We start from the raw sequence: 22,837 nt of genomic DNA on the forward strand, positions 1-22,837 counted from the left end.
AGTTCTTCTTTCTACTCGCACATACCAAACTTGGAAACGTACCAAAGGCTTACTTTACCTAGAGCTAGCGGCTACGAGAAGTAACGTAAAAGAAAAGAAAAGAAAAGAAAAGAAAGGAAAGGAAAAGAAAAGCACGCGAATTTACGTGGGAGGGTGATGATACTTGCACAAAAGTATCCGATAGGTATACCTCTTTCCTTGAATTCGTGTAAATGTTATCCCCTATCAAAAGTATACTATTTCCGTAGAAAATTTACCCAAAAGATCGAAGCTTCTTCTTCTTCTTCTTCTTCTAATGGCTAGTAGTAGTAGTAGTGGTAGCAATTCGACCACGAAAACTATTTTAGATACGTTCGATATTCTATTCTAGATACAAATAGAAGTTTGATTTTCATTAAACACTACCTATAAGATACAGCAGATACCTAAGGTTTTCTTAAACTTTCAGACAGATCTTAAAAATGAATTTCTTCAAACCGTTTTAAAAATTCTATTTTCTGTCTCTCTCTCTCTATTTGTTTTCTTCTTCATATTTATTATGTTAATTCAAACTAAACGAAAGGTACTCACGGAAAAGAATCATTTATTTTCTTTTGATTTAACAACGAGTAGGGAGAGTCTAAAAAAAAAAAAACAAAGTAACTCTTTACGCTTGGCGTTGGTTTGTGCAAAGAATACGAAATACAAAGAAAATTAAAGAAATTACGTTTTCATATTTTACGAGAAAAATGAAGAGAAATGAAAAGAAAAAAAAAAGAAAAGAATGATACTCAACGCTAGCAGCAGCCCATGGTTGGGTCCAGGATAATCTCTTTGATCCGTATACATTGTGAATTTTAGTTGAACAGAGAAAGGGATATATATCGTGAAAAGCCCGTTCGCGTTAGTGATTCACGAATTCCATGACGCCCAACAATGCTAGGGGGATTAAGATGCATCAAGTAAAATCAGAATAGTTCTCCACCGGTACCTGACTCTCTCTCTTTCTCTCTCTCACACTCTGTATGAACTTAAACACAGTAGAGAGGCACAAACGCTTGCGCACGTTCTCGCGGATGTCATGATTTCCGGTTCGCGACGATAAACGAGAAAGACAATGTGCTTTTACCTTTTCAAACGATCGCTTACCGGAGAATCGTTCTAAATAATCAAGCGAACAATTCTCGGCTTTGTTCTGCGTTGTTGCTTTCCTTGAAAGAGTTTATACGTTATACCATCGATCCGTTTCATATACAGTCTTGTGTATGTGTGTGAATGTAAAGATTTGTAAAAAAAAAAGAAAAAAAACAGTTGGATAAATCAAAACATTGTCCTGGATATTACATAATTATGAAAATAAATAAATTAATTAATTAATAATAATATTTCTCCTATAGAAAGTATTTATGTGTATGCGATTGTAATAAAGATTTGATAAAACGAAACATTATCATCCTGGGGATATTACATAATTATAAAAATAAATAATAATAATAATAATATTCCCCTACCCCTGTACAGAGTATATGTGTATGTGTGTGTGATTGTAAGGATTTGTAACAAACGGTTTGATAAAACGAAACATTGTCCTGGATATTATATAATTGTGAAAATAAATAAATAATTTAATCGTCAGAGATAATCTCAATTAATTTTCTAATCGGTAGGAAACAAACCGAGGGGAAAGAGAGAAAAGGGAGGAAGACAAAGGATCGATTAATGAAGCCGATGGAGAGAGAGAGAGACAGAAAGGATATGGGAAAAGGGGGAAGGGGAGGAAAAATGTTCGGATTAATATTAAATCCTACGATGATGGACTTCCACGAATGCAGTTGTCTCTCTGCGTACTGACAAACTGAATAGAGAAAGGACGAGAATGAGCGTCTCTCGTTGAAGGACGTCAATCAAGATGCCAATCGCAACATCCGACGATGTCCACCACCATTCGAAGTACGAAATGCTTCCCACCACTCAAAACAAATCGAATTTCGTATTTCACGAATATATATACCTCCTACTCCTAACAACGTAAAAGAAAGATACTCGATTTATCGATAGATCGATGAAAAATCTTACGAAGTAGGATCATCTACTAAATTGTAAAGAAGACAAAATTAAAAAAAAAACTGGTGTGTGTACTTACGTACGCACGTAAAAAGTTATACTTCTTTGCCGTACCAAAACGAACATAACCTCAATAACCTCAAAAATAACTTAACAACCAAAAATTTATTATTATTATTAATTTAAATTTATTATCGATATATTATATATTTAGAAAGAATAATAAAATATCATAATATAGATATCAGTCCACACTAAATATAAGGGAGACATATCGAATTACTTTATGCGTCAACGGCCATGACGCTGTGATAGCATTGGTTCCCGCTCGATCATTTAAGTCAAGCAGCGCTGAGTACGATTAGTATTTGGATGGGTGACCCGCTTGAGAAAAAAAGGGGGGAAGAAGAAAAGAAGACAACTTCATGCCGTAAATTTGAAATCGCTTTGCCGCGCGTCGTAAATACCGACAAACTTCATGGTGTCGTTTTTTCGGACGCTCGGAACAAATTACTCCCCATTACATTTTCCCCAACGCGCCAAAAGAAGTATAACTTAAAAAAGAAAAAAAAGAAAACGATTCAAATAAGAATAAAAATATAAAAGAAAATAGATTTTATATTAGTTCATTATCTATTCTAATTCTCTGTAAAGTTTCTATATCGATATCGTTAAACAACAAGATTCAAAACCACCTGTGGTACCTTTTAAATCTTCTAACCAACGATCACCTTGCTATTAAGTATTTACTTCAATAAAAGAGAAGAAAAAGAAAAAATGAGAGGTAAAAATGAACGTAAGAAGAGGTAATAAGTGGTATGTAAACGAGTAGAGAAGGAAACGTTCGTTAAACTTTCGCATTATCGTGATAACGTAAAGGTAACACGATAAAACACCCTCGTTGACTCGTTTTGGCGCAATGCAGATGAAGCCAACGCTCGGGCGCAACGATCGAAATGTTTCTCTCTCTCATCCCTCATATTTCCATTTTTTTTTCCTTTCCTTTCCTTTCCTTTCTTTTCCTTTCTTTTCTTTTTTTTTATCTTTCATCTTTCTCATTCAACGAGACGAGAACGTGAAACGTGGAATCGATTGATGCGAGAACTCAACGTTTAGAAAGAAAAAAAAAAAAATAAAACTAAGTCTGCTTTCAAATCGTAACGAACTTATCAATAATGCTAAAGATGCACGCACGCATGCACTCACGCACGCACGCACGCATGCATGCATGCATGCATGCGTGAATGCACCTACAACTATTAACTAACACCGTGCATGTGTCGTGTTTCTCAACGTTTGTCGATATTCCCCCCATATCACGATATTATTAGATCTAATTCTACATGATCTGATCCTAACACGCACACACACACACACACACGCGCGCGTACTTAACTACCCTATTTAACGTCCTTTATTATCATGATTAATGACGACAGTGGGAATATACCAATAGGAATGATTTTCATACGATTATGTATTAAACGAAGATAAAGAACATTTTTACCCCATAAACAATTACGAACCACCATAAGAGACATTTTCTATCGTTCTTAATTATAATAATTAATAAATTCATTATTCTCGTACTTTGGAAACAATTGAAATTCAAAGAAGAAAATAATAGAAGGAAGAGTGTGAATCGACGTCATCGTTGGTAATGGTGGTGGTGGTGGTGATGGTGGTACTCGTACACATCGATTAGGATGAAAAGTGCCTCGAGGGATGCGATGAACAAGACGACTAGTTTCGACACCCTCCCTTCCCCCTTCCCCCGACCCCCGTCCCCTCCCATTCCCCTGATTGGCCCTTAGAAACCAGTGGTGATTGTTAATTACGGAATAAATCGATCCACGCCCCAATTAAACGATCGTATCATTCCCATTCGCACGGGGCCTTTTCTTATTCCCATCCCCCGACTAAAAACAACCCCCCAAAAGTTTTTATCGATCAACTGTGACAAACGCAAATCGATTTTCCTTTTCTCACGTCACATTATTAAAAACTTTTTATTATCCTATCGTTAGACAACGATAAATATTTAATGAGAACAAACGAATATAAAATATGGTTTTAATAAATAAAAAAAAAAATTAAAATAAATTAATATATATAATTTTATAAAATTATCTCTTTATATTTTTCTTTTCCTTTTTCTATAACGCAATTTAAAAATCGTATTTCTTTTTCTTCTTTTTTTGAGATATTCAATACTAAATTTATCACAACCGGTTAAATATAACCGGTTTGAAACTATCGATTAATATTCTGCATACGATGTTTATCGCTTTTCTTCGTTCGAAATCGACGATAATTATAATTACAAATATTGTTTGATTTATTACGTAAGCAGGTACCACTATCAAATTCATTATTATCTGTATTCGATACTTAAAACAAAAAAAAAACAACAACTAAAAAATAGAATAGAATAAATATGCATAAAAGATTGGATAGGTTTCGTGTTAACCAACGAAAATAAAGTTGCATTTCAATAAAAATAAAAATAATAAAAGGAAAAAAACTTATTTAATCGATTCGTTATCGCGATGCATTTAATTAATAAAATATACATATATATGTATACGTACACGTTCGTGATAAAATCATTAAAATATATTTAAAAAAGAAAATATATATAATTATACATTTCAACATAGAAATGTTATTATCGTTTCCTCAATCAAAAGGTATCTAACATTAGGAAGATGTAGTAGAGAAGGATTGAGAAACACTGACACCAATATAGTAGGCCTTCAACCTTCGTTCCTCTCGCAATCCTCCATTCCGGAAGCCGTAGCAAAACTTTCCATTTCCGATTTCCAATTTCCGCGTACACTCGGGTTCCGAAGCTGATCTACCCTCGATGGCTATTCGGAATAAAACGAACGCGTCAATAGCTGTTATCAAGAATTTTTCTTTTCTTTTATTTTACTTCTTTTCTCTCTCTCTCTCTCTCTCTTTTCTTTTTATATAATTTTCCTTCGACACCCACGATCAAATTTGCCGATCGGCAAAACAATGCTCCCCCACTACTCCCCTCGACTAACATGAATTTGTGTCTCCAATCTCTCGAATGTAGAACTCGAATGATTGATTTTTTTCTTTCCCCCCCCCCCCATGAAAATAAATCGATCGATCGAAACTATATCGTATTACAACATCAAATCAATTTCGTCCGCAACGAGTATTTCAATTATTTTCAAGTGCGTACCACACGTTCGTTTGACAAAAACGATCGAGAGATCGCGAATAGATTTGATACAATTTTCAAGAGTAAATAATAATATCAAGGAGATTAAAAGGTAAATAAATAAATAAATAAATAAATAAAAAAAACAAATCTTTTCAGATAGATTTTTTCCTCTGGTGAGGGAGAGGTTGAAAAATGTTGAGCTTTACTCACTTCTAGTTAGGCACAAAACTATTTTTGTTTTTTTTTTAAATGATTGAGTATTGAACAGTGTATGATCCTAATTAAAAAAAAAAAATAAAAATTAATATCTACAGTGCCGTACGAAATGTTCATTGATTAACTATCACGATTACCAACGGTGTATCGCATTTTTCATGATAGCTACGACATTGTTTATTATTCTTAATCACACACAGACCTATTATTAATAAATTGCAAATAAACTAATCCAATATCCGAAGTATCGAAATATTCTCTCGCCAACGGATCGTTTAGAAATAAATGAATATAAATTATACACGCAAGTAATGAGTCGCACGGTGGATAATATAATTCTCTTTATATTGATCTAACCAATCTTCTCTTCCTCTTTCCCCAAAAAAAAAAATAAAATAAAAAAAAAACAAGAACGTATAACAAATATAATAGATGAATTTACATCACCCAGTTTATTCTTAATCCATGCATTCCGGATTAATGCTTAGAATAATCTCTCTGGTATCGATCGAACCCTTCGATGCTCGAAAACGATAGGAGAGCCAATGGTGAACGAGTAGGAGGTGGTATACCCGTCAATATGTAACATAGATTAACCTGGGAAAGGGTTTGATCCTTATAGATAAATCTCCCACATCCATAGAAAGAGACACACACACAAACACACACCACATACGTGTAAACTCAGCAGCTAGATTATAACCTCTACGAAAACGGGAAATAACATCCCCATCGTTCATTTTTAAATAGCAATCTTTCCTTTGAAACTACTCATCGAACCCCCACCCTTATGATTTGCTACACATTTATCGGAAAGATAGAAGATGGAAACAAAAATGAGGAATTTACAAAAAAAGGAAAATAATAATAGGGGCAGGGGAAGGAACGGGGGAGGGAGGGGTTGGAACAAGGAAACATTCAGGATGATGATGAAATCCTCAAATAATCCTCCTCATCTCTCCTAACTCGAAATTAAAATCAAAAGGAAATCCATTGAAACGAGAGAAAAGATCAACTGGGCCAATCAGTTCTCTCCCTCTCTCTCTCTCTTTCTCTATCTTTATATCTCTATATCTATCTCTCTTTATCTTTTACTTTATTTTTCTCTGAAGTATTCGTTCTAAGTTTGAAAAGCTGGAGCGCGTTTCAACGTTAGATCTAAAAGGAGCCTAAAGCCATTCGCATTATCTCGTTGATAGTCCAGGAAGATGATCGTCGAAGCGCGTCGATGGTTTAATTACGACTAGCTACGTGGCAGTCTAAGTGCCACCCACTCCACCCTCCCCACCCCCACCCCCCTTACCTTTATTTCTATCTCTCTCTTCACTATTCCACCCTCGATTCTAACGTCGACAAACTCGAGCACACGAATGAGAGGCAAACGCAAAGAGAGAAAGTATTGGCATTTGGATCGAAAGTTTCAAGATGAAGTAAAACCAAGTAAAAAAGAAGAAGAAAAAGAAGAAGAAAAAGAAGAAGAAAAAGAAGAAGAAGAAAGAGGCATATCTTCTTTATCTCATCATTGCTTTCCCGACGTGCTACTTTACTTTATTCGTCCTTTCAAGGACCATTAAATTCAACGCTTTCGATGAATTCTTTCCCACGTGACAAGAAGCAAACGGTTCTCTTCCATTCCAACCTCGAACAAACGACAAGTTTATTTTTTTATTCTACTGTATAATATAACATTTGTAATTATATAATATTAAAAACGTAACAAAAAATTGTTCGTTTGAAAACAATCAATTTCTCCGTGACTATTTTTATTTCTTTTTTTGTAAATTGTACGTTAATAGGTTTATCCCATAAAATAAAATAAAATAAATAATACTATAAAGGGAAAATATCGACAAGAAAATTGTATTAATAATGATATATATATTCATATTTAAATGATAGATCATCTCGTGATCTTATTTAACGACATAATATCGGGATAATACGGTAAGAACATACTTCGATAATAAATCATAAAAATAATGATGACCATGTAGGAAAAAAAAAAGAAAAAACATATAAAATAATAATCTTGGTTATTTCAAATGATTCATTATATGCGAACATTGTAAGATATAGCACGTTGGAAAAGTAGTTTACCTTCGCGAAAGTGAACCTTCCTCGGTGGTCGAAGCCTGATGTGTTGTTGTTGTTCGTGTATCGAGGAAATATCGTTTGGGCCAAGGTTTTCTTTCGACAACGAACTGACCAGAATACCCCTCAAGGTCGCGAGGGTACTGCTAGGAATATCTCTGTTCATCCTGACTCCGCCACCCATGTCACTTTTGTATTCCAACTTTGGTTAAATAAATATTCTTCGAAGAAAAGAAACTAAATTCTCGTTGAATTTCACTCAAGATTAATTTAAACGAAAAGAAAAAAAAAAAGTAACAAGCTGACGACGACACTTTAACACTTTCGGATCTGTTCGCACATTTTTTCCATAAAAAGGGGGAGGGGCTGAGGAAAAATAATAACAATAATAGTAAGAAAAATAATCTCGTTGCTTTCTTCTCGGTGATCAGAATGACGAACTTCGTTGACGACGAGTATATACGGCGACGACTTGGGGGGACGGAGACAGGCACAGGGACAGGGACAGGGACCGCGACCGGACGGCCGTGTACTTCGTCGTATCGTTCAAAAAGATATCTCGATGAACACACGACCGAGTGAGAAAGAGATTCTTGAATTACGAGAATCGAATGCTCCTTCGAAAGGATCATTCGATATCCGGGCAAGTATCGAATATCCACAGGCACCACCTCGTCGACACGCTTGGTGCTCGATGATAAAATTCTCCCAAGCCCAGTAGTGGTGTTAGTGACGATGGTGGTAATGGTGCTGGTGAAGTTGATTCGATCCTATCGAAGCTCGACATTTGCAGATTGTTTTTCTTACAACAATTTCATTGTTACAATAAAAAAAACAAATTTCGCGTTGCTCCCTCTAACAAATCTCAAACAACACGTATTATAACTATATCTGTTCTCAATCATCTTCCTAACTTCTTAAACTTTCGCTTTTCCCCAAACGATTATCGATAATAATCGAAAGCGAGCGAGTTAAGATAAAACGAGACACTGAACTTTCACCGGACAACTACCAAGAAACACCATCCACAACCTTCTTGCAATACACTTGTCGTTGTTCTTGTTTTGTTGTTGTTGTTGTTGTTGTTGTTGTTGTTGGGTCGAGGACGGTGATATTCAACTCTAACTACTGACTATCGAGGCTATGCACGCTGACTGACTTCGAAGTAGAGAGAAGAACTCGACTCCGCTCCTTAATGCCTTACCACCCCACCCCACCCCCTAGACTCCCCCTCTAACTCTTTCTTTTCCTCTCTTTTCGCACTCTCGACAGTCGTCGCTCATTGCCATGGGATAAAACGAAGTGGAGGGGAGAGAATACTTCTGAGACGACGACACAACGATGATGACTATGACGACGAACGCGAACCATGCTTGCTTGCTTGCTTGGTTTCTTACTCTCACTTACCTGTTTTAAAACAGGTGAAAGAAACTGCGAGATGAGAATGACAACACAACACTGCAAACGTTCTCTTTTACTTCTTCCATCAATTCTTTATCTTTTTCCTATACGCTAAGGAATTTTCAACAAGATTATGATCTATATATTCTTAACCCTTTTTATCTCTGGGCAAGGTTAAATTCATGAATTAGTATAAAACGTTAATATCATTATAATGTATCGTGCCCGACAAATATTTACATTTATAATTTGATTGCACGCACTAATGGGAAAATATGACACTAGTTCTCGATGCGTGTAGCGTCAAAATGAATTTAAAAAAATATTCCACGCGATTTGATCTCATAATAGTTGAATCGCATAATCGATAATATAAAGTATGTAATGCTTAATTAAACTTAACGAGTTGAAAGTTTCTACCTGCGTGCCGGGGGATTCTAATACAATTATTACTTATAGTTAGTCGAACTAATTTGAATTATCGTAAATATCCGTAACAAATGAGACTTATTCAAAAGTTCAAATAATTCTTATTAAATTCTGATCCTTTTTTTTTTTTTTTATATAAAAACAAAGTAGTTATAATATCTCTTGATTATAAAATCACGCGACGATGTATTCGCATGAATTCGTTCCCTCGTATAATTTCTCGATCGATTAAAAAAAAAATAAAGAAAAAGTATTAAAAGATACGATCTACGAAGTTGTATACTCGAAAAAAAAAACGATTTTAAAAAACAAGAAAAATATATATTTAAACAAAAAAACAAAATTCTTCTCTTTCGATAAACCCGACCAGGAATGATCGACTTGTTCAAGGTATTTCAAAGCTAAAAAAAGAAAATAAAAAAAAAACATACGACCAAGATAATACGTGTCACGTATAATAGACAGACGAACACCAACCACCACCACCATCAACCACCATCAACCAATACGCATACTTTAAATAAAAATTATCGATAGGAAATAACGATGATGATAATAATATACTTAAACTCGAAATATAACGCGACGCACAGTAACGAAGTAAAATTTCCTGCTTTAATATTAACGGTTTTCATCTTTTAACATTCTTATCTTGAACCCAATGACGTACACTGCAATGAGAGGGGGAGGGGAAGGGGTAGAGGAGGGTGAAGAGAAAAAAGTGATAAATCGAAGGAATATAAACGTCAACGTTTCTTGCAATCATTTTCAATGTCGTACGATAAGCACAGCCAGCTAAAAGTCAGCTGATCATTCCCTCCCCTCTCCACTATAACCCCCCCTACCACCGCCACCACCACTTCTTGTCGAAGTTACCGAAGATGGCTGAATATGGTTTGACGCCGGCTTTACCTGGCGGCCAAGTCGGTGCACGCGCAGGCTATCATACAACTCTTTCTTTCGATCATGAAAACCGCCATAAAAGGTAACATTAATTCGTTTCTGTTCGCATGTGATATGCGAATATATTGCCGATAAAGTAATCGTTGGAAAACAAGCTTTTTATGAGGTTATTATAACGAAAGGTAAAATTTAAGAAGTAAGGAGGGAGAGATTTTAATTTTTTTTATTTTCTTTTAATTATTCAGAAACGTCATTTCGTGGATAATGAAAATTTCTACGAGTTCTCGTCTCGTTTTAAAATATATATATATATATATATATATAAAAAGAGGCTTAAGTCTTTCCTCTTTATATACGTGGATTATCGTTTTGGATATTCGAAGGATTAAACCGTTCATTCGAAGAAAAGAGAAGAGACTTCATCGAAATGAATTTTTGTCTGCAGGTAGATTTATTTATTTCCTCGTACTTAGATTTGTCAACGTGAAATGTCGGATGGATGGATGGAATAAATTAATAAAAAAAAAAGAACAAATGAAAGAGAGATTTTGTTATTTGTTCGTTCGAGAGTTAATATATATATTCTGAGAACATAATTTAAATTAGTATTCGATTTTTATTTGTCATAATGCATACTCGAGAGGATTGTTCTGATCGTAATCAAAGGGTTTTACTATCTCTCTTACCGTTTTATTTACTTTAAGGGTTGAAATGAATCCGTATATTACTTATCGATCGACATAATCATTTATTACGATGAAATGATACTTGTTGTGTTCATGGATCAACCGTATTACAATATTGCAATCCTAATTTCATAATCGTATATAGTATTTGTTGAACCCGAAGACACTTTCTTTGGAAGAAATAAGAAGTAGTAGTAGAAGAAAGATTAAACGAATGATCGAGTAATCATTATTGGAAAAATTGAAAACTAATATCACGAAGAATGACGAACTATTATCAACGTCAAGCAACATCTTCTCGGTAAGCTCGAGCTCGTTCGTTCGTGAATATCGCAAATCATCCGTGAACATCGTAAATCATCTGTGAAGATCGTTCCAGTCAGAGCAAGTAACTATTCTGATTTACCTTAATATTTCTCGGTTCAACACAATCGAATGGGAAAAAAAATAATAATAATAATATAAATTAGATTTACTGTTAACCGTATCGAATAATTGTTTAGAAATATTGTTTTCTTGATATCCGATTAGAGATCATTCAAAAGTACCAATCAAATTCGACAAAATTCTGGTTTTTTTTTCTTTCCATTTGGACAACATTTTCAATTACATTTTAGTATAATTTCATGATCGAATTTCTCGTTGAATTTGAAATAGGAATAATTTCGGCTGAAAACTTTTCTTTCAAATAATTTTATACTAAAATTCGTGTTACCGTCAAGATAATAAAAATTCACATTCCTGGTTAACGCGTTCATACTTTTCGGGTAAACTTAATCACTTCTTTTTTCTTTTTTTAGAATTTAGTTTCTACTATCTAAAATATAATCGACAAATCGAAGTTTCCGAGTTATAAATGACTCACTTCTTCTCGATATATTTATAGATATGGTACGAGTGTGAAATTCTTGGGAATAATATAAAAATAAAAAGAGAAAAAATAGATACAGAGAATCTTAAGAATAATAATTAAAATAATTAACACCACACCCCCCACCCCACCCCGAGCAAAAAAAAAAGGAAAATGAAAAAATATAGATAAAAAAAAAGAAAAGAAATGATGAATTAACGAAAGAAATATGAAACTTATCGTTTACAATAGTTACACACGCAAATATTTATTTGCATACTTGATAAAGATGGAAATGATCTAAACTCGTAGAGCAACAGCAACAGCAACAGTAACAGCAACTCGTCCGTGTCGATTACGTAAGAAAGATTTGTTTCGAACTGACATCATTCCGTAATATATACAGGGAGTTCGGAAAACATGCGATTTTTATATGAACTAACGAAGAAGTTCTGTTTCCTCCTCCTCCACCCCCTCCTCCTCCCCATTCCTCGTTTGATATTTTCCAACAACCGCTAGTTAGTTTCTTTTGCGGCTAGGCTGAGCAAAAATAAAAAATGACACTACTAGACGACCTTGCAATGCCATCGTTAACTTAAACTATGGAAAACGTTAATTCGAACTCTCGCGTGCATCATCTCATCTCTCGTCTCATTTTAACTATTGTAATTCATTCCTTCTCTTTCTCATTTTATCGCGATTATGATTGGATCGATTCACGATTAGAAAATATTCATCTTGTTTCTAATTTTTTTCTCGTATAACATAATTGGTTTTTATCTTTTTCTTTTTATAATTAATGTGTACATTAATATTAAAAAAATTCAACTATTTTTGCTAGCAAATTATATCTCGATAAAAGTGTTGAAAAATGAAACAAATAAATGTTAACAAAATGAATGATGAAAAGAAGAATATTAATTTATAAACTCGAAAGGAAAAGTAATAATATCAACGCCTCTTTTAAGAGAATCAAACAACAGGGGAAGGATGAATTTTATGACATCATCTTCGCACTGTCTGCATAAAAATGAATGAACGAACGAACGAATGAATGAACGAGGAAGGAAAAATAAAAATTAATTACGTTCGTTTAAAAATCCGATATTAACTGGACAAACAAAAATATATATAAATATAAATATATAATAACTATATAAATATAATACATAATATTTATATAACAAAATTTGTTATTTTTATATAAAATTAAATTATAATATTAATAATTAAATTAATAATTAAATTATATAAAAAAATATTTTTCTTATTTATATAACAAAATTTGTTATTTTTATATAAAATTAAATGATAATATTAATAATTAAATTAATAATTAAATTATATAAAAAAAATATTTTTCTTATTTATATAACAAAATTTGTTATTTATATATAAAGATAAAAATAAGGAAAATCAACGAGAAGAAACGTATGGAAAAATAAAAAAAAACCTTACAAATTGATAAAAGAGATGAAACAGAATTTAAAGGGAAAAAAAGAAAAATAAATAAATTTACAGAATAAAAGAAACACAGATGTATGTTAATGTTACGCACGCTTATATAAATACATAGAAATATATATCGATCCAACTTTACGCAATCGAATAGAAAAATAGTTGCTTGTTTAATCTCAAACGATGTGTATACACACACACACACATACACTCAAAGATGAGTACATATATAAATATATACTCGAATGAAACATTAAAGAAACATACTTGACTCTTGAACAAGTATGCTTTTTCCTATTCAAGCATAGTTCGAGCACGAGTTGTGTATTCGAATGCAAAATGGCATCATAATGTGCACGAGAAAGCGACGAGATCTCGTGCATGTGTATGCAACTTTGTATATATATGTGTGTGTATATCTGTGTATGCAGATCTATGCGATCTTAATGTCTCTTACGTAACTTTTAACATCGCAACAGGACACAATTCTACCATAAATAACGATATTTTTCCACGTTTATTTGTAAAGTCTCTTTATGATCTTAACTTATTTCAGAAGAAAAAGATGAAAAAAAGGAACAAAATTTACGATGATCGTTCGACAAAAATAAAGAAAAGAAGAAGAAGAAGAAGAAGCTATATCGTTAATCAAAGAAAAATAATAACGATGAATTATCTGTTTTTAAAAAAAACGAATATTTACTTCGACTTCTTCTACGTTAGTATCATTTAAAAAAATTTCTAAATTACAAATTTCGACATTTATATTTAATATCACACGAACAAACGAATTTACTTATTCCCCCCACTCTCTTTAATCGATTAAAAAAAAAATCTATCGAATATGATTTCTCGTATAGATTTTGACGTAAGCGTTATAAATAATGTATCGTGATATCGTATAATGATAATAATAATTGGTTGAAAAGTTTTGAGCTTTACGTAGAAAACAAACGTTTCAATTCGTTCGAACGTTTCGATCCAATCGCGTACCATTGCAATATATATATTGTAAAATAATAAATAGGAAATATATATATGTATATAAAGAGGGGTTTGTGGGAAGGGGGAAGGAGGGTCGGATACCGTTGTTACGTAGGCAGTACGTTCGACATTCGATTCCTATTGACTGCCATTATCCACATTCCTTTTGCATTACTCCCTCACACACAGCTCGCGTGTCAGTCTGGTCTCGTCTCGTATGAAACACGTATGCGTAAGACCGATACTTCGTTTCGCAATGACACGAATATCAAATCGAACGTGATCGACGAACCAAATTTCCCCACCCCTTCCCACCCCCATCACTCTCTCTCTCTCTCTTATTCTCCTATTTTTGTACTTTTTCTAATCTTGGTTTTTAAAACTACATTTTTTTCTTCGTTAATTAATGCGTAAGACCGATACTTCGTTTCGCAATGACACGAATATCAAATCGAACGTGATCGACGAACCAAATTTCCTCACCCCCCTCCCACCCCCCTCACTCTCTCTTTTCTCTTATTTTTGTACTTTTTCTAATCTTGGTTTTTAAAACTACATTTTTTTCTTCGTTAATTAATGCGTAAGACCGATACTTCGTTTCGCAATGACACGAATATCAAATCGAACGTGATCGACGAACCAAATTTTCCCACCCCTCCCCACCCCCATCACTCTCTCTCTCTCTCTTTTTCTCTTATTTTTGTACTTTTTCTAATCTTGGTTTTTAGAACTACATTTTTTTTCTTCGTTAATTATTTACTTTTTCTATTTTCGTAAATTAGAACGATATAGTTGAAAAATTTCGTAATGAAAACAAAGGTGTATGTGTATGTGTGTGTTTGTGTGGAAAAAAAAAAAATTATAAATTTATTCGAATGTTAAGGAATTGTAGGAACGAATCGTTTAACGAAGGGAAGTTATGGGGAAAAAAAAGAAAAGAAATTGAGAGAGAGAGAGAGAGAGAGAATATGAAATATAGCTTTAGGCAAAAGGCCCGGAATGTTCATAACGGAAAATGCTCATTAACCGACATACACGACTTTATTCGTCTGTGCGTTAAACTGAAGTACCTACCCTACCCTACCATACCTTCTACCATACCCTACAATACCCTACCCTACCCTACACGAGTCGCGATTTCTCCCTTTACAGGCCGAGCCATTTAAAATGCCGGGGGAAAAAAAAGATGGAAAAAAAAAAAAAAAAAAAAAAAAAAAAAAGGCGGAACTTTAACGGTACGTTCGATAACGTTTTAACCTTTCACCTAACTAAAATATAATTGGAAGCGTAAAGTTGACGGAATTTTGTTCGGCCGTTTCTTCTTTCGTTCATTTTCAAAACGCGATTAACGAAGTTTGTTACGTATCCGTTTTAATAAAGTACGAACTTGATATTCTTACACACACACACACACACACAGTATACAAATATATATCATCTACAACGAATAAGATTTGATATAGTTAAGAAAAATAAAAAATAAAATAAATGTGTTAACACAATTGAAGTATTTTTACATATCGTTACGTAACACACGCACACACACACACACACACACGCACAACTTATCGAATTATTTTTACGTGATTCGGTTTACTACATGTACACGCGTGAAATTATAAATATAAATTTGACGACATATGGTAATTTTAATCGAATTTATTGTTACAAAAATCAAATGACCAATAGAATTTTTAACGAATCCATTGAATAATACTTCAAGCGGATCGACAAATTTTCAGAGCCTATCCTTTATAGAGAAATAAAATCTAACTCTCTTCTCAACTTACTTTCCCAAACTTTTCATTCCCCCATTTTGATCCACTCAAAACCAACCCAGCCACCCACCCACACTCTCCACTCCTTCTACTTCTTCTCTCGTGGATTAAATTATTAACGAAATTAAACGCGTTAAAATGATCTTTCATCGTAAGAAGAATCTATAATTTTGGTTCTACTCAACCCTGACCGAACATATAGTCCAATTAAATGCCTCATCGTGCCTTTTGCCTCTTCCTACCCCCACCCACCCCCGATCTCCCCTAACTATAACTAAGAATTATAATTTTCTAACGCAATTTCAAGCGTCCAACTAATATAGAATATACAAGAAAGCAAGCAAGCAAGCAAGCAAGCAAGCAAGTAAAGCAGGCAAAGCGGTTCTTATTTACATCGTGATATCCCGAAGGCAAGTTGAAAGAAAGTATCCGAACACCGACACAGCCGACCCCGAGTTAAAACTTTCGGCAAACTCGATACTATCCGAAGATGAAGAAGAAACCACAAAGAGAGAGAGAGAGAGAGAGAGAGAGAGAGAGAGAGAGAGAGAGAGAGAGAGAGAGAGAGAGAGAGAGAGAGAGAGAGAGAGAGATAAGGTGAATGTAGCAAAACTTTGGCCAGAGCTGAGCAGGGTTTGCTAACAGCTAAAAACTAAGATGTGAATAAAGTAAAGTAAAATAAAATAAAAAAAAAAAAAAATTAGAAAATAGGAACAAAGAACGATTACGCGATCGGTGAGCACGTTAAAAATATTTTATAAGAGAGGGATTTTTTCTTTCTTTTTTTTTTTTTAACCAACTACGATTTTCTTTTGCGAACTGAGGAAAAATCGAGGTCGTCATCGTGGAGGAGAGAACACGTTCGTCGTCCGACAGATTTTCTCTCTCTCTCTCTCTCGTTTCAACGCTAGGCTGGGCCCGCCGATGCGTTTCAAGGCCGGTCGTTCCAATTTTTTTTTTTTTCTTTTTTTCCTTTACCTTTTTCGTTTTAACTTTTTCTTTTATTATTATTGTTGTTATTATTCTCTTATCTCTTTTATTATTATTATTATTATTATATTTTTGTTTCCCTTTTCCACCTCCCTCAAGATCGAGCGAGAGGTGGGAGCATTGAATTCATTCTAATATAAGATGAGAAGAGCAAAATTCTATTTGAAGTCGGTCGCGTGTAAAAAAAAAGAAAAAAAAGAAAAAAAAAAATGATGAAGAAAAAAAAAGAAAAAGTAAGCGAACATCGATCGATAATATCTCCTCCCTCTCGCGACTATCTTTTTCCCGCCCCCCCTTTTTTTTTCTTTTCTTTCTTTACTACTCCCCATTCTTTCTATCTTTCTCGAAAGGTAGGAGATAGAAAGAAAAAAAAAAGGAGGGGGTGGGGATATCAAATAGGATAGGGTAGGGAAGAGAAATAGGAATTTGAACGAATCGTCCCCTTATTATGCAAGGCGGGAACAAAAGGTGAGCTTTTCGGGGGCACCGATTCGTTAGGACGACGAGATTATGGGCTTTTCGTTGAAAATACCAAAGCCTCGATAAAAAAAAAAAAAGTAGGAGGGAGGGAAGAAGTAAAAGAAGGAGGAGATATATAACGGGGTGGTGGTGGGGGGAGGGTTCTAAAAATAGGGGAAAAAAAAAACCCCGTGGCAACTCTCGTCGAAACCGCTACTTCGGTTATCCATGAAACGTGAAAATTGACGATATATGGCAAGCTTATGAATGCAAACGTGAAAGAGGTTCTCTCATCTCTATCTATCTGTATCATTTTCGATCTATATATGTATATATAATCCCATTTCCTTTCGATATGAAAGATTTTTTCAATGACGAATTCGTTGAAAGCTATTTGAAAATTTCTAATTATGAAATGAGAAGTGTTACGTTTTGAAGGAAGGAATGAATCATTTTCTCTCTCTCTCTCTCTCACACACCCTTTTTTTCTATTTTATTTTCTACTTTCATTTTTATTTTTTTTTTTATTATTTTTTTTTTTTACGTTCGATAACATCCCGGCAATGATTTTGTACATTTTTTTTCATCTCTCTCTCTCTCTTACTCTTTATATACGTAAGAGGAAAATGAAAAAAAAAAACCTCAGTACGAATTAAAATAAAAAAAAGAATAAAGTTCGCGAATAAATAGCAACGAAAAATTAATGAACTACCTCATTTCTACTACCTAATATACTACTACCTAATATATACTAATTATGAACCGTTTATTTCTAAATTGATGTCAAATCAAATTTAAAAAGTAAAACGGACGAGCAAAAAAGATGAGTTAACGATATTTCTGTGGCTTTAATTCGAGAAGTGATGAATTTTAATTGCGAAAATAAAAATTATAAAGTTACATCACTCGCGAAGTAAATGGTTCATAAAAAAAAAAAAAAAAAAACAAGAAAAAAATATTGGTATAACAGTTTGGTTGATGTAACTTTTTTGAAAATATTTCGTTTCTCAACTATTTGGATACATTTAAACTGTCTAGAGTGTAGAGATAAGTGGTACAATCTAAAAGTTAGTTCAGTGTACCTAACATGTGGGTGGTGAATACATACACACACACACACATACACACACAGGATATGTATGACGAGAAGAGAAAATGATCGAGTTATATCACGTAAGAAGGTATTCGAGTTTTACTTAAAACGATACTAGAAAACGTGCATAGATATATACACACACACATACACATACACATATATGTATATATATAATACTTTCTTCATAGACGAGATAAGAACATTGATAAAAATATACTTCGAAGTAGAGAAAGAAAAAAAAAAAAAAAGACAAAACGGAAATGTGAGAAATTTAAATTTCACCGACTACCCTCCCTGCAGACATTTATAGGTCAAGATTGTTTAACAAAGAGGGAAAGGATCCGTGACGTAGGTAACGACTTTCCTGTCTGAATAACGTTCTTTATTCGCTTTATAATACACCTTCTTCATAGCCGTATATTCGCTCGACTTCACGCAGTTATCTAAAACGATAACGGAATAAATCGAAGAGAAAAAAAAAGAAAAGAAAAAAAAAGGGTTGAACAAATGTCGAGCGTTTATTTCGATCGTGTTGCTCATTTAAATGTCGATTTTATTTAACATATATTTTTCATCATTTTTTAATAATATGTTTATTTCGAATCGTATTGCTCATTTAAATCTCGATTTTATTTAACATATATTTTTCCCTCTTTTTTTTTGATTATTGAAAGAAGAAAATAAAACGACACTAACAACGAACAATAAAGTAAATAGTAAAAAGAATGTTTTCGAAAGTATTTCAAAAGACATTCGAATCGTTCTCGTTCAAAAGTGGATATGAATATTTATTAATTTCTTATTCTTTATTATTATAGAAATAAAACCAGGAAAAAAAAATAGCGGACGAGGAAAAAACCCAGGGAAAAACACTGGTAGAAGGCAAACAAGAAAAATAAAAAAAGAAAAAGTAAAATAAATAAACGTAAGTTTTCCGAAGGGTGGAAATGTTAAACGTGGCAAGTGGTATACAACACGGGGTGGTGGTGGTGATGGTGATGGTGGTGGTATGCACTCGAACTCGAGCGAGCACCCTTTTCTTTTTTCGTCCCCTTATGTTTTCCTTCTTATTGGAACAGAGGTAAAATGTCACGAGTTGCGTGGAAAGAGAGGAGACTCCGAGTAATAAAGAGAATGAGAAATAAGTGAGAGAAAAAAATCTATGCAGCAGGCAAGCAGGTGGCAGAAGGGTGGTAGGTAGGTAGGGGTAGGTAGGTAGGTAGCCAGGTATTGAATAACGCAAACTCTCGACACTGTTCGACACGCTCGTGTGTGTAATTTTAATACCATTAATATCCTCTTGACACCCCCTAAGCAAAGCAAAGCAACGCAAAGCATAGCAGAGCAGAGCAGAGCAGAGCAGAGCAAGAGGAAAGTACAGCCGAGTTGAGCAAAATTGAGCAGAGCGAACTAACGAGATCGAGCCAGTTCCATAAACGAAACGAGCTCGGCATTAATTTTCTTGGATATACTTCCTATCGAGCAGAGAGACCATGTATGCATATTTAAAGGGAAAAAAAAGAAAAAAAAAGAAAAAAGGATGAAAAGGGTGCACGCTGTGACGAAGAAACGCAACGAAGGGGGTGGTAGTCGTGGTGGTGGTGGTGGTAAGGTTCTGTGCTGCTCTGTGATGTACTGGTTTTACGTTGCAGCTCGAAAGAGAAACGGGAATACAAGAAGTACCACTTGACGACCCACGCACGCGAACGCGCTTCTCCGTATTTCCTAAGTGAAAAATGCAACGTGTTTCTGCATCCGACTCTCGTTAATTGCAACGTAATTCATTTTTATCCTTTCCATCTAATGGTAGAACACGGCAGACATATCGCGATGGAAACATGTCTCATTTCCGGCTCGATTCGGTACACCTGTTTCTTCTCATCGAGAGAAATTTAACTAACGTAATTATTAATTTCCGTTTTTTCTTAATTATTCTTTATGACGAATTATATATAAAAATAGAAAGGGGGGGGAGAAAGTTCCAATACCATTCGTTGATAATATCAACTATTACAAAAGACAGAGGATAATTTTTAGTCAGTCGGTAATAAAGATATAACGTCGGTCGGTAATACAGATTCTGTACTTATCAACGATATATTTTCGTACGTCGATAAAGAAGATTTTTCCGACGGTCGATAATATCCAAGTCGCTGATATGGTAATATAAAAATTCACCTTATCGACAGATGGGTAACATCGATTACATTGAATTCTTCTTTTACCGATGTACAATACTGAAATTAATAATCTTACACAATTATATAATACCAATATTGTCGATGATTAAGAATATAAATTGCTGTAAGACGATTAGAATTGAAATTACATTTATACCATAATAACGCGTAAGAAATAAATAAAATTTCATAGAAACTCGTGAAACCGTGTTATTAGACTCGTTGAAGTATTAAGTAACCGCCTTAATTACAAGCCGTATAATTTATTCCTAACGAAGGCGCCTAAGAAAGAAACAAAAAATAGAACGAAGATAGAACAACGAGACAACGAGTGACTCTTCTCTTTTCTTCTTTTCGGTGAAGTGGCGTCTGCTGTCTGGCGCCTGCTTCTTTAGTTTAGAAAAAAAAAAGAAAAAATACAGAAAATAAAGACGAGCAAGAAGAAAGTGAGGTAAACGCAACAAACCACCCCTATCTATACCTCCTGCTTCCATTTATCTTTCTATCCTTCTCTCTTTCTCTCCTATTTCTTTTTTCTATCTTCTACAAACTTCTCATATATCTTTTCTTTCGATCCTTTTCCTCTTTCACAGTTATCGTCGTCGCATAGTCTACTACGACAGTCTATCTCAAAAAGTAATTCACCTGACACGATGAGGTCACATCGTTCATCGAAAAGTAAAGGTACGCTAAAAAAAAAAAAAGGAAAAAATATGGTTGGCTTGACTTGACTTGGCTTGGCTTGGCTCAACTTGGCTGAACTCGCTCTTGCTTTTCAGTGTTCTCGACTTAAAAGAGGACGAAATAAATTGGAGAAGGGTCATTTGACTCTTTCAACGGGGAACTAACCACCCTGTGGGCGCTGCCACGAAGATCGGGCACGCGCTGGATCCACGAGAAAAACCGGTTTCCGAATGACCGCTTACAAAATCGTTTTTACCACGCCAAGGAAGACCTTAACGATCGATTTTACCCGAATTATTATCATCATCATTATTAATATTATTGTTTTTGTTATTATTATTATTATTATTATTGTTGTTGTTGTTATTAGAAACAAAAATTTAAACAAATGCCAAACTAATGAAAATTTTATAAAAATACACAGACGAATATTTATATCTCCTAAATAAATTTCTATTTCGTATTATTTATATTTCATTAAAGATTAATTTATCTTCGTTCAATATACGCCTAAATATTAAAAGGATGTAAGAGTTCCAAAAATTTGATTATATAAAATTCCCTTAATAAAATTCTCCCTTATTTATGGTTTTTATAGGGAAATATACTTGGAATAAAGTTAGACTACTTGAAAAGGGAGCGCGATAAGTGAATAAAGAATTCATTTTTCATGATTCATCTTCTTAATATTAATTTCTTCGGTATCTATGATCGGTTTCATACGACCATAAATAACGTAAATGTTTAGGCGTGTGCATGTACGTGTGTGTATGTGTACGTCCCTGATTTAAATGCCCCACCCTGTATATACAAACATCAAAACAAAATCTATATCCATGCGTTATCCTCTCTCACACAATCAAACAAACAAATTCGAAAATGAAATAATGAAAAAAAGGAGTTTCAAATCGGTAATTAGTATCGCGATACTATTTTTATCTCTTTTCTAATCGAGATTCCCTTTCTCCCCTTCCACCCCCATACCCCTCTTTCACCCCCTGCCCCGTAGACTACTAGAGAAACCAGCTACACCTTTTTCCTTTCTTTCTTCACCCACTTATCCTAGTTAATTTTAATTGGCTGAATGTAGAAGAACGAGAAGAATACAATGAGAGAGGAAAAAAAAAAAAAAAAAAAAAAAGAAAAGAAAGAAAAAAACATTGCGACAGATTTTTGAGAAATAGATGCGTGAGAAATACGTGCGTGCGTGCGCATTAAGGTCTCTTCTTTACGTGCTTAACTAACACAACGATGACGACGACGATCGATAAGAACTTTTCGTATATAAACCATGCGAATAACTTCGTACTACGTATGATTGTTCACAATAGTTAGACGATTAAAGCACGCTGACCAATCGATATACGCGGAATGTTAAAGTCAACGTTGTATA

The 22,837-nt window shown here is 34.0% G+C and overlaps 1 protein-coding gene across 11 annotated transcripts in view; it reads right to left on the reverse strand.

Moving 5' to 3' along the window:
- Positions 1-22,837, reverse strand: part of LOC122522326 (MAP7 domain-containing protein 2) — a 114,884-nt gene that overhangs the window by 59,253 nt on the left and 32,794 nt on the right. For 2 of the 11 annotated variants that reach the window (XM_043643339.1, XM_043643337.1), the window contains exon 1: positions 7,553-7,745. The exons of the other annotated variants lie outside the window; for them this stretch is intronic. In XM_043643339.1, the coding sequence (XP_043499274.1) occupies positions 7,553-7,730 (178 nt within the window). In that variant the 5' untranslated portion in view covers positions 7,731-7,745. Of the gene's footprint in view, positions 1-7,552; positions 7,746-22,837 lie in introns of those variants that run through there. 11 annotated transcript variants of the gene reach the window in all.

Source organism: Polistes fuscatus, unplaced genomic scaffold (genome assembly GCF_010416935.1).
Source record: "Polistes fuscatus isolate 324 unplaced genomic scaffold, CU_Pfus_HIC Scaffold5, whole genome shotgun sequence".
NCBI lineage: Eukaryota > Metazoa > Arthropoda > Insecta > Hymenoptera > Vespidae > Polistes > Polistes fuscatus.